The sequence below is a fragment of the Haliaeetus leucocephalus genome, unplaced genomic scaffold (genome assembly GCF_000737465.1).
Source record: "Haliaeetus leucocephalus isolate CR32 unplaced genomic scaffold, Haliaeetus_leucocephalus-4.0 Scaffold555, whole genome shotgun sequence".
NCBI lineage: Eukaryota > Metazoa > Chordata > Aves > Accipitriformes > Accipitridae > Haliaeetus > Haliaeetus leucocephalus.
This window is the reverse complement of record NW_010972991.1, coordinates 6,982,918-6,995,171: the sequence shown is the minus strand read 5'-3', so window position 1 is coordinate 6,995,171 and position 12,254 is coordinate 6,982,918. Positions and strand designations below refer to the sequence as shown.

The following is a 12,254-nucleotide window of genomic DNA, read 5'->3' as shown; positions in this document are numbered from 1 at the left end:
ATAAATCTATGGGACCTGACAAGATGCATCCCTGAGTCCTGAGGGAATTGGCTGATGTAGTTGCCAAGCCACTTTCCATGATATTTGAACAGTCATGGCATCCAGACGAAGTCCCCAGTGACTGGAAAAAGGGAAACATTGCACCCATTTCTAAAAACGGTAGAAAGGAGGGCCCTGGGAACTACCAACCTGTCAGCCTCACCTCTGTGCCTGGGAAGATCATGGAAAAGATCCTCCTAGAAGCTATGCTAAGGCACATGGAGGACAGGGAGGTGATTTGAGACAGCCAGCATGGCTTCACCAAGGGCAAGCCTTGCCTGACCAACCTAGTGGCCTTCTGTGGTGGAATGACTACACCAGTGGACAAGGGAAGAGCTACAGATGTCATCTATCTGGACTTCTGTAAGGCCTTTGACATGGTCCCCCACAACATCCTTCTCTCTCAATTGGAGAGATATGGATTTGATGGATGGACTGTTCGGTGGGTGAGGAATTGGTTGGATGGTCACATCCAGAGGGTAGTGGTCAACGGCTCAATGTCCAGATAGAGACTGGTGACAAGTGGTGTCCCTCAGGGGTCCATATTGGGACCAGTACTGCTTAATGTCTTCATCAGTAACATAGACAGTGGGATCACGTGCACCCTCAGCAAGTGCGCAGATGACACCAAGCTGAGTGGTGCGGTTGACACACCTGAGGGACGGGATGCCATCCAGAGAGACCTGGAAAAGCTCGAGAAGTGGGCCCATGTGAACCTCATGAGGTTCAACAAGGCCAAGTGCAAGGTCCTGCACCTGGGTCAGGGCAACCCCCAGTATCAATACAGGCTGGGGGATGAAGGGATTGCAAGCAGCCCTGCGGAGAAGGACTTGGGGATATTGGTGGATGAAAAGCTGGACATGAGCTGGCACTGTGTGCTCGCAGCCCAGAAAGCCAACCGTATCCTGGGCTGCATCAAAAGCAGCATGGCCAGCAGGTCGAGGGAGATGATTCTGCCCCTCTACTCCACTCTGGTGAGACCCCACCTGCAGTACTGTGTCCAGCTCTGGGGTCCTCAGCACAGGAAAGACATGGACCTGTTGGAGCAGGTCCAGAGAAGGGCCACAGAAATGATCAGGGTGGTGGAACACCTCTGCTATGAGGAAAGGCTGAGAGAGTTGCTGTTGTTCAGTCTGGAGAAGAGAAGGCTTCAGGGAGACCTTATTGTGGCCTTTCAATACTTCAAGGGGGCTTACAAGAAAGATGAGGACAGCCTTTTTAGTAGGGCCTGTAGTGACAGGACAAGGGGTAATGGTTTTAAACTAAAAGAGGGTAGATTTAGAGTAGATGTAAGGAAGAAATTTTTTACAGTGAGGGTGGTGAAACACTGGAACAAGTTGCCCAGAGAGGTGGTAGATGCCCCATCCCTGGAAACATTCAATGTCAGGTTGGACACAGCTCTGAGCAACCTGATCTAGTTGAAGATGTTCCTGCTCATTTCAGGGGGTTGGACTAGATGACCTTTAAAGGTACCTTCCAACCAAAACTATTCTATGATTCTATGATTAAGAGGGAAATGAAAGTGCATTCTAACGACTTTTTCCATTTTAGATTCAGAGTGAGAAAAGAGACTATTTGTTTATGTGTGACGCCATCTTAACAGCATTTATCCAGCTAAGAACCATATGCTAATAGTTTTAAAAGATGCTGAGTATTGTATTACCATATAGGAGAAAAATTCACACTATTATTTTCAATAATCATTTACAATGACAAGCACAAAACAGAAACAGCAACTCTTGCTCTTTCACAGGCTGATTGCACATATGGGGAACATCCTAATTTATTAAACCAGAAAATAAAAGGGTTAGGAAATAAAACACACAAAATCCATCATTTCTGTTTACTATAACTCAGTTTAAATCAGAGTCAAGACAATACAGGACCTGCACCAAAGTGGTTTTCATCAGATGGAACTTGGAAACCTTCTAGCTTTGTAACCCTCAGTGGGACTGCCAGAATGAAAGATAGTGGCTTAGACTGAAACACTGCTGCTGTTGTTTTTTCAGATATGTTAATGAAATTAATAATTTGTTTGTATTTCCCTGAAAGGACGGTTTATTTCCTTTCTCTGTTCTCTTCTTTTGCAATTATATTCTTCAATGTTTCATTATGTGCCCCGCACACCGGCATCAGAACCACAAGTGACTGAAGGAGACACAAGCAAATCCAGCATTGAGAGGGAGCACCTGCAGAGTATTCACAAAAATCATCATTTTTTTGTAGGCCACAATTTTCATAATGATTCGTCAGTAACACTTTTTGCTGCATCATACCATTGGCCTACCTTGTGTTATACCAACTTTCAGCAACATCAAACTGACAGCATTTAGCAGCACATTAGTTATAATTATGCTATTAAGTTCCTTTTTGTTGGCTGATCTGTTTAACAAATTGCATTTTTCAAGCAAAGTAATTTACAGTGGAGAGCCCCACTGCGGTGCAACACGTGACATTTGCATCATTTGTCACAGCAGCTGAAAGGAAAACAAAAAAGTTGTAATTTGCTACCCACACGGAGTGTCAGAGACAACAGCCATCCAGAAAGGAAGAGCTCTTCCCTGCTGGAAAGTTTCAAAAGAAGTGATTTGTTTCCCTGTCACCCCTCTTCACTACCAAGCTGCTCCATTTGCAATTAAAGTAGGTTTGCTTTACAACAGTAAACAGTTTCCATCCAATGAACTAGTTACTTCACATTGAAATAAACTCTTCCATTCCATGTACAAGCTACTTTGCACAATTAATAGTTTCACTGATCAAAAGCAACATGGTGCAGGCCAGGTGGATCAAAACCTGTGCAAACTCTGGGCAAAGGACAGGGCTGAAACTCCAATAGGGTCCAAATACTCACGGTGGCTTGGAAAATAATAGAAGACAATAAAGATTACCATAAACATTGTATTTTCGGTGCAGAGGCTGTATGGCAGTAACCTCCTGCCTGCAGAGCATGACCAATCCCATGCTGAACTGGACACCTACAATACATCAGACAAAACACATTCTCCAGTGCTGGTTTCTACCATGTGCAAAGGGGTCACGGGCTATGTTAGTAACCCAGATGAAGTTGCCCAGCTGCAACTTGGAAAGGCTACATTTAAGCAGAGAAATCCCATTTCAGGAATCCCCCTAATATATATGAAAACAGAGCCTTGAAGCCTGCAGAATATCTGCAAGTGACCGAGTTGACATGTACCCAAACTATTCACCCGTCATCTCGGTGACCCATAGAAACACCACATGCAACTGCGTTGTGGCTTTCCCAGAACTTTGTAATCTGCTAAAACATACAGACAAGCCATCAATCTACTCAGAGATAAGGAGATGGTTATCCTAAGAGATGTTAAGGTTTCCAATGTAGGTAGCCTCCTCTTTTTTTTAATAACTGGATGAACGGCTGCCCTGTTCCTCAGCTTGCCGGTATAATAACCCTTGGCATAAACTAACACAATCCAACAAAATAATTTCTTTTCCAAGAGAAACAATCCCACTGTCTGCCTGCCTTTACAAGGCAACTGAGGAGGACTATAAACAAAGACAAGACTGCCTCTCACAGCATGACCTCTTTGTGGGATGTTTTCCCACATGCAATGGCTCCGGTTGCTGTCTCTCTCCCAGTCCTGCCATCCCTTAGAGGCTTTGGTGCTCACACAGAAGAAAGTGGGTAGAAAGAAAACAACAACCTTCAGTGCTCCTACACAAAATGGGGCAAGTAACTAATCAGGGGAAACCATGCAGAGGAAAAGTCACTAGCAGAGCTGCATCAAAGCCTATCTGAAACTTGACCAAAAGGGGCTGTTTTCCTTTTAAGATCTAACTGGCTTTTGGTAACCAGGCAGTTTGATTACAGGTGATCTACCTTTGCAATACTTCTCCTTTTCCTACTCAAGGACTCCCGTGTTCAAAAGGGGATATTTTACTATCATTTTTCCCTTGACGGTTACTTCTATGCAGGAATTATTGGCAGCTCAATAGCTGAGATGTGCAGAAAAGCCACACTGGGGGAGGGAAGCCTCATCAGCTCTTTCTTCCAATCTCCCAGCACGTTAAAAGCACTCTGAGGCACAGAGAGCAGCAGGGAAGTAGCATGAATGCAAATCATAGTTTTTTCTCTTTTAATAGACCCTCTATGCATCCTCATGTAGGGAAGATGACCCGGCAAAATCCCATTCTCCTCCCTTTCCTCCTCAATCCTGCCTGGAAGTAACAGATAAGCCATTTTCAGAAAAAATATATATCATCACCATGGTGCAAACAGATGACCTTGCCAAATCCAAGCTGCAGTGCTGCACAAAGACAAGAAGGCACTCTGTGTAATTGCACTACCATCCTGCTCAGTGGCAACCTCTTCCCAACAGGAACGGCAGCTGTAGGTCCAATGCGGCAAATCTTACTCTTCAGATACACGTCCTCTAAACAGTAAATGCTCCCATTCAGTACGCTTCATAATCCATTGCAAAATAATCTATTTTGTGATAGACAATACCAATACTTAGAGGTTTGGAAGGGCTCAAACACTCTAGGCAAAAGCATAAGGCCCTTTTCATAATCAAGGATAAATAAGACACTGATAAGCACAGTATCAAGAACGGGACACAAAATGGATACAAAATGCATCAGGTTTAAAGTGTCAAATAATTTTGGTATTTCACAGCAACTTAGTCTTTGCACACATACACAGAAGGAGCAACTCACGAGACTGTGGAGTATCATTCAGAGCTGCATCATTATTTAAGCCAGTTGCTTAGATACCTATGGACTACTAAGGTGAAGACTGTTAAGCCAAAACTGTTTCCTGCTAGTTCTCTTCATGCTGCTGCAAGAGGCCTTACCTTGGCATCATCAGCACTCCACACTCCCTGTTGCTACCCAAGGTCACTATTCTGAATTACATACCTGAGGCTCAAAGACTGCCCTGCTCAAATCCTAGTGACCACAATCTTTGAGGGAAGCAGGGGGGAAGCTCACAGGTCTCTCCAGAAAGTGGGGCTTCTTCCGATTGGGGGAGGTAGTCTTCCCAAACAAAACAAAAAAATCCTTCTGCATTTATCTTGGCTGGCTTTTCAATTCCAAGTTTGCTCAAAGCCCTCCATCCCCCCTGCCCCAATACTTTTTTGAAGCAACACTCTGGATGTCAAGGGTCCCGAACACTGAGGCAAGGGTAAAAGCCTTAACAAATGTTAAATACTTTTAAACAGCAGCTTGAATTTGTGTTATGAAAGCATTAACTGCAACCAGGAGTAGCTCTCGCTATTTTCTTAATATTTTAGCTTAAAAAATTCCAGAGGCGTAAGACTGGATGACAATTCCTCAATACTTTATTAAGGTCTTTAGTTTATATACCACCGCTCTGTCAGCTTGTCATTAGACCATGTAAAACATCAGAGAAGAGGGAAACACGTTGGCTAGAAGTGTGATACTCTCTGAACAACATTAATGAAGAGTTCTACTACACAATGCAATCAGAATAGAGTAAAACAGCCAACCTATACAGGTTGTCAAAAAGAGATGAGACCATCCTTCCAGTACAGATGTCTTACTCGCAGCACTTCTTTATGTACAGACATCCACAAAAGGGACTGACCAAGGAGTGGAAAAAAAGAAAAAAAAGTGAAGAGCTCCAAAGTCCATCCAGAAAAGTTCAAAAAGGCTTAGTTTGCATACAAAAATTCAGTTAATTCCAGAAGCTCAAGCGCAAGTGGACTTCTGACTAGTATTAATCACAAACACCACCAATTTACCATGCAAACATTTTAATTGTTTGAATTGCTCTCTTCCAAGCTTGAAGAGACAGAAGTACCACTCCACAGTGGTATCTCCTATGACAGTGACAAAGGACCACCTGCTTACAACTTAAATAATAAATTCCGGGTTTGTATAACTGAGGCTGAATACCCACAGGATATTATTAACATTTCCCCTCCAGCATCTGGTCTAATAAAGAAACACAGAACAGCTTTGCTGTAGTACAAAAGTTTACAGAAAGTTCGGCAATTTAATTAAAGACAATACAAAATATGTTGTCTGAATTCAAATAATTTATGTAAAAGTACATGAATGAGAAAATATTGGCGAGAAGATTTGGGTAACCATATTATCTGATGCATGTTCTTTGCCCCTAGAGATAACATACAGTCAAAAATACATTTATATTTTAAGTTACTATAAAAGACAGCATTTTAAAATAAACACAATTTCAGGTCTACCAGCCCTTTAACATGAAAAATTCCTGTTAACACAGGACAAACTGATAGAATAAAAAAATGGAGCAATACTGAAGTCTCTGAATAAGCCTGTAGTGTTTGTTTTTCCTTTTATCGAGGAGGGAGAAGACAACAAAACCAAAGAGAAGTGTTTTGGTAGTGCTCTGTCTTCTCAGTTAAGTGTTTTAAGAAGTGTGATCAGAGCATCAGGGATACCCCAGAAAAACCCACCCTCCTTGTGAGGAGACAGGGTACAGATCAGGCACAGATCTTCCCTTCCACACGAAGCAGTACCACATCCACACAAGAGTGGATCATGCAGGCGAAGCAAGCTACCCCTACTGTACTCAGGGTGGCAGCTTGGCCCCAACAAGCACTTTCTCTCAGCTTCCAGCAGAGCCACTATTCCTCTCAAATCCTGAGTTATTTCTTCACATTTGTCAAATATTGAAACCCCAGAAGTCACCTTCTTGATTACAGCATCAGACAACAGCCTGAAACACCCAAGATTTCTTACCATGTGTCACTCACCCTCCACATTTTTGTGGTCAGCTAAATAGTTTAACAAGACGACACATGATGACTTTCTTTGAAGATATTTTAGTTCATTAATTCTCGATAAAAGCATTGGTTGCAGTACAATAGTTCGACATACAGCAACAAAACATACTCAATTTACATGCACAAGCTATTTAACAATAGTACACGGTCTTTCCTATTGCCATTATAAAATCAACACTACTATGACAGCTGACACAGCCTTCCAATTGTTCTCATGAGCAATAACAAAAAAAAAAAAAGTGATGAAAACAGCGTTCCAGTTGGTACAACAGCAAAGAACAGAGGTTTGGCCACTGCTGGAAGATTCCAATGAAGATGCCAGTATCATAACAGGTAACAGTGTTGGAATTACTGTAAAAACAGCCACCAAAAAAGCAATGCAAAGTTGTTTTGATGTGTACTTCAGTTTAAAAAAAGAACATGTGGGAAATACTTACAGCTTTGTATAGAAAGATACCAGAAACAAAAGTACATGCAGAGGAAGAAAAGTTAATTTAAGGCAAGACAAATGTGTGGATGACTAAAAAAAAACCCTGACCACTGAAGTACTGTAAACCAGCAGCAATCTGTTGGGGAAAGAGTGCATAATCTTCTAGCAGGATTGGGTTTTTTTTCTGTTTTCTGTTTTGTGGTTGGAGGGGGTTTTTTTTGCTTTGTTTTGTTTTTTTAAATAAAGCTTCCAAATTTGAAAATGCAAGCCAAAACTCCTCTGCATTTGTGTTCTATGCCTGGCTGAGATTTTTTTCAGTTTTACAGTTTGGTCCAGATTCTCATGGCTTAATGTACAAAGTACAGTACAAGCTACTAGGACTACTCACTGCAAGTTTTCAAAGACTGCTTTTCAGAAAACAGATACAACACTGTCATATTCATTAAAGGTTGATGTCAAAGTTTCAATACTGCTGTTAAAGGGCTTCTAGAAATAAGAACAGAGAAGTCAGATTTATGACCAAGAGATAAGCAATGAGCTCTGTAAAACATACACATTACAGTAAGACTTTTCCTATGGCAAATAAGTCATCAAGGGACTTTTTTTTTTTTAAAACATTTCTTTCTAGGTTTCAGAAGTGCTAACAATTCCAGCAATAAGACTTTCAAAGTGCCCTGGCTGTGCCTCTCTTTTTAGTGTCCTTTCCAAATGGTATTGAAACAGGTAAGCAACCTCTCCTCTCATCAACAGTTATCAGTTTAGCATTATGCTATTGGCAAGTCAGATCCTGAAATATTATGAATATTTGATAGTTGTAATCAATTTATTCATGACCATATAAAAAAAGTACAGCTACATGTGACTGCACTGTCAGATCTATAAAACACCAAGTAAGACAGCAAAAATAAAAGGCAAAAAAGGAAAAAGGCCTCAAGTCTCCTTTTTTTGTTGTTTGGGTTTTTTTACTAATTGTCTCACAGCAGAAAAAAAAAGTAGCAAATGCTTAATCTTAAATACAAAGTTATAATCTGCAAATCAGGTCCTCTAATCCAGACTGATGGTACACTTTATTTCAACTGAACCACCCATTACAAACTTGCAATGCCAGCACTCATACCCTGAAGTGTTGCCCGGCCTCATCCACCCAATCAACTATTCACACCTTATTTTAAGCAGAACAATAAAAAAAAGTTGTTTGTGGTTTTGAAACAGTTGGTCTGAATTCCTTAATACCACACCCAAAACTCAGGAAGACAAATTTAAGGATGTCTCCATTCTCAAAATATTGTTTACAAAGGAAAAAAAGAGGATTGAATATAGAAGTACAGAAGGTGTTAAAACACCACTAAAAAATGGACTTGGTAAAGAGCCTATACTAGAACACTTACCTTGTCAAAGCATTAAAATGATCATCTCAGAAGACTATTCAGAGACACTTAGAATTGTGAAAAAATGCAAGCTAGGCTGTCGTAGATCACTGAAATCTCTAATCTAAAGGCAGTGCAAAACGATGGCTGGTGAGGGGGCAACCAGCCATCTCGCAAAGTGAGGGACTTCAAATTACTCATCACTGACCTCCTTAATAATCTGCATTGAAGGACCTGATGAACAGCAGTGAAATTTGTCATGCAATTACAACTGTTAAGCAACCAATACGCAACTCAAGAGTGATACTGTCATCCATGATGGATTATTAAAGTAATAATCCATTAAAGAATAAGGTCAAAAGGGAAAGTGGTAAACATCAGTTGCCATAAGTGAAAACACTTCAAAAATTTACATTTAAATAAAAAGTTAGATGGTACCTTATAAAAAGAAGTACTGAACACAACAAAGCCACAATAAATTAGTGTTTCCATAAAACGACATGCTGAAGGTTTTGTTCCCAAGTCTATACATTTTTTACTGTCTGTTAATTCCTAAATATTGACAGCATAATTGAATAATTGAGGTACAGTAGTTTACATTTGTATATTTCTTGTAAAAAGGTTAATTTTTTTCTTCCAGTTTTTCTTCCTCATCGCCAAAGAACAACAAAGGAAACATTCCTAAAATGCAGCCAATGGTCACTCCAATAGCTTTACCCTAGAGAAAGGGGGGAAAAATTAAGTTTCTCACTGATCAGTTGTTACTGATTTGCTGTGTAGTACCAACACAACCCGGAAAACAGACCCTTTGCTCTAGTTTTCGGTTGGGAGCCACATTTTTCTTAGCATGCAGACTAGAAACACAATCTATGAGAGAGAGACAGATATGACAAGGTTAGAAACAGCATGTGCTGTGACAAAAGACAATTCTGAACAAAGAGGAGGGGAATGACCCATGAAGAGCTGCACAGGCGGTAAGGGAGGACACAGACATTCAAAGGATTAGTGAGATGGCCAGGAAGACGGTGGAGGGAGGGAAACAACAAAAAGAAAGCAAAAAACCAAAACCACACACACATTTTAGGTGCAATTATAAATGTATCTGCTTGTATCTGGTAATGCAAATTATCAAACATGATCGCTTGCAAAGGCACAAGGCAAAGACCAAAAAAAAAAAAAAAAAAAAAAATTGGAAAACATTTCACAATTCATCTAGATGTAAAAGTCAATAGGAGAGGAAAGAAGTAAGACAGGCAACATCCAAACCACATCACCAGCAGCAGGTGGATAGTGTTGAGAAACTTGAGACAATGGGTAAAAAGAAAAAATGCTAGCATACAGGCAAAAATGCTCAGAAGTCTTTTCACAGAAAAGTGCTGTGAATGAACTGCAGTGCAATGACAGGCTTTTGCCACAGACTCAGCTTCCACGGAGAAGACTCTTAGTTGGACAGACTAGAGGGCAGCCCACTGACAACATGCCAGTTCTTCCCTGCTCAATGCTTTGATCTATCACTGCTAAAAGCAGACCTTTTTTCCCCCCTAACTTTTCCTCAGCAAGTGTTATTTCTCCTCCCTTAAACCTGCAAAGATATTTTTCCCCAGGAAGGTTCATTCTGGCAAAGTGAAAGAAATATCAGTTTCTTTATTCAGTTTCTTATAATCTGTTTCTTTAATCAAAATAAACTAATTCTCTCATTGCTGAAGTGGGACTGCTTCAAATGTTTAAATGTTAATTAAGTAATCATCCTGAAAATGAATCTGCAAGATGAGTGTTCCATAACCGTAAACCCAGGCAGTGAGTATTACTCAAATGCTAGAAGTTTACCCAGGGGAAAGCTAATTTTATATCTGAGCTAATTATAAACTATTAGAAATTAATGCATACTAGCACAGGTATATGAATAGCAAGCACTTGACAAAGAACGTATAGGAGTAAACTACTAAGGGGTCATAACTTTCAAATAAGCTATCTTATCACAGTAGCCAGGGCTCAGCCCAGGTACCTGCATAGCATACATGAAGTCATTGCAGAGACTTTCCACGTTACTATTCACTCGTGGCTTGTTGCGTACAAAAAACCCACCCAAGCCCAAAACTATCCAGTCTCATGATGCTCCCTGACATAGGCTCACAACTAAACCTTCCAAGAAATGTGCAAAATGTTGGTGGTCATTAAGTATTTAACAGCAAAAGTGACAAAAAGGATTTACCACGTATTAGTTTAAACAAAAAAAGTCTCCACGCAAACAGTGCCTACCTACAGGATACTCACCAAGTGTGCACTGAGACGCGTTTGCCACATATCAGCTTGTTTGGGTGTCAGATCAGGGATTGACAGACCCAGTCGTGAAGCTAAAGCTTCTACATAACCTGCAAGACTGGAAGAACAAGAAAACAAGATCAAATGATTTTGGATCTGACACTATCATCTAGTGAGGATTTTGAAATATTTGAAGCACTGAACTTAAAACTAATAGCTTTTCCTTCGGCATACTGATAAAGTCATCAAGAGGTAAATATGGGAAAGTGTTCAGACTTCTGATGGTCACATTTTGCAATGTAAGTTAACTAGTTTTCTCACTGATTTAATATGCAATATTTCCAGAAAAACCTTATGCAGTAAGACAACTGGTGTGAATGTTACCATATTTTTGCAGAGCTTGTAAGTAACTTTTACTGGAGGAAAGGTTACACACACACACACACACACACTAGTTAGTAACAAGCCTTGTTATTTGCAGAAGAAAAATTAGAGAGAAAGTGGGAAAAAGACGCATAACAGATAGCTTTACTTTCAGCAGTTACTTAGAAATTTCCTCTAAAAAACGTCAGCTGCTTCTGTTTATATCAGAAATAGGTATGCCTAGATCTGAAGATATTTCAGATACAAAATTGTTTTATCTGAGGAGAAGGAGATATCTTCAGATTTAGACATAACAATCTGAGAAGGTATATTCTATCACAGCAATATATTATATCACAAAAAAATGTATTTTTCCATTTTGTATTTTAATGAACGCACTTTTTTGTAGAAAAAGTTCTAGTACTTCCTTAAAAGCAAGCATTACCTACAGACTACACTGAATCAGGTTAAATGTCAATCCTGATTTTATCGCTTAAAATACATGATACTGTAATAGCAGGAGAATTACTCTATTTCAGAGCTATGGCATGGCAGTTTTAACCTCAACAGGAACTACCTAGTATTTCAAGTTTTTCTTAGCAAGGACAGAAGACATTTCTACAGTCATGTAGTCTACTGAAGCAAAATTCAAGAGCTAGGAAAAAAAATGAAGCAACTTCAGCAGTTTACATGTTTTAGTTCAGTAGCACCAACAGTGTTTTCAAGAGAGGAAAAAAACCAAAACATATTCTTAATACAAGTTCAGACATACCCCAGTCCAGCTAAATCTGAAACAAGGTTTCCCAAAGCAGCAGCTGTAGGGAGGAGTAGGGAAGAGAAGGGGAGAAGGCAAAGTATTATTTTAATTACGAACAAAACCAACCAGCTCCCATCTCCGCCCCCAGTGACCATCTCTTCTCAGTATATATACCATACAAGAGTAGAACTAAGTTTCTTTTATTTTAGAGTTTTTCTTCTGACCTTATTACAGTTTGTAATAACAGCAGTGGACTAACAATTATAGGAAGTGCA

The 12,254-nt window shown here is 40.1% G+C and overlaps 1 protein-coding gene across 6 annotated transcripts in view; it reads right to left on the bottom strand.

Moving 5' to 3' along the window:
- Window positions 1-12,254, bottom strand: part of TMEM65 (transmembrane protein 65) — a 63,647-nt gene that overhangs the window by 23,964 nt on the left and 27,429 nt on the right. For 2 of the 6 annotated variants that reach the window (XM_010576932.1, XM_010576934.1), the window contains 3 exons: window positions 11,995-12,037; window positions 10,872-10,977; window positions 7,843-9,315 (listed from right to left, as the gene is read on the bottom strand). In XM_010576932.1, coding sequence (XP_010575234.1) covers window positions 9,220-9,315; window positions 10,872-10,977; window positions 11,995-12,037 — 245 coding nt within the window. In that variant the 3' untranslated portion in view covers window positions 7,843-9,219. Of the gene's footprint in view, window positions 1-7,842; window positions 9,316-10,871; window positions 10,978-11,994; window positions 12,038-12,254 lie in introns of those variants that run through there. The other 4 variants (XR_774952.1, XM_010576933.1, XM_010576936.1 and 1 more) reach the window with 3 other exon arrangements.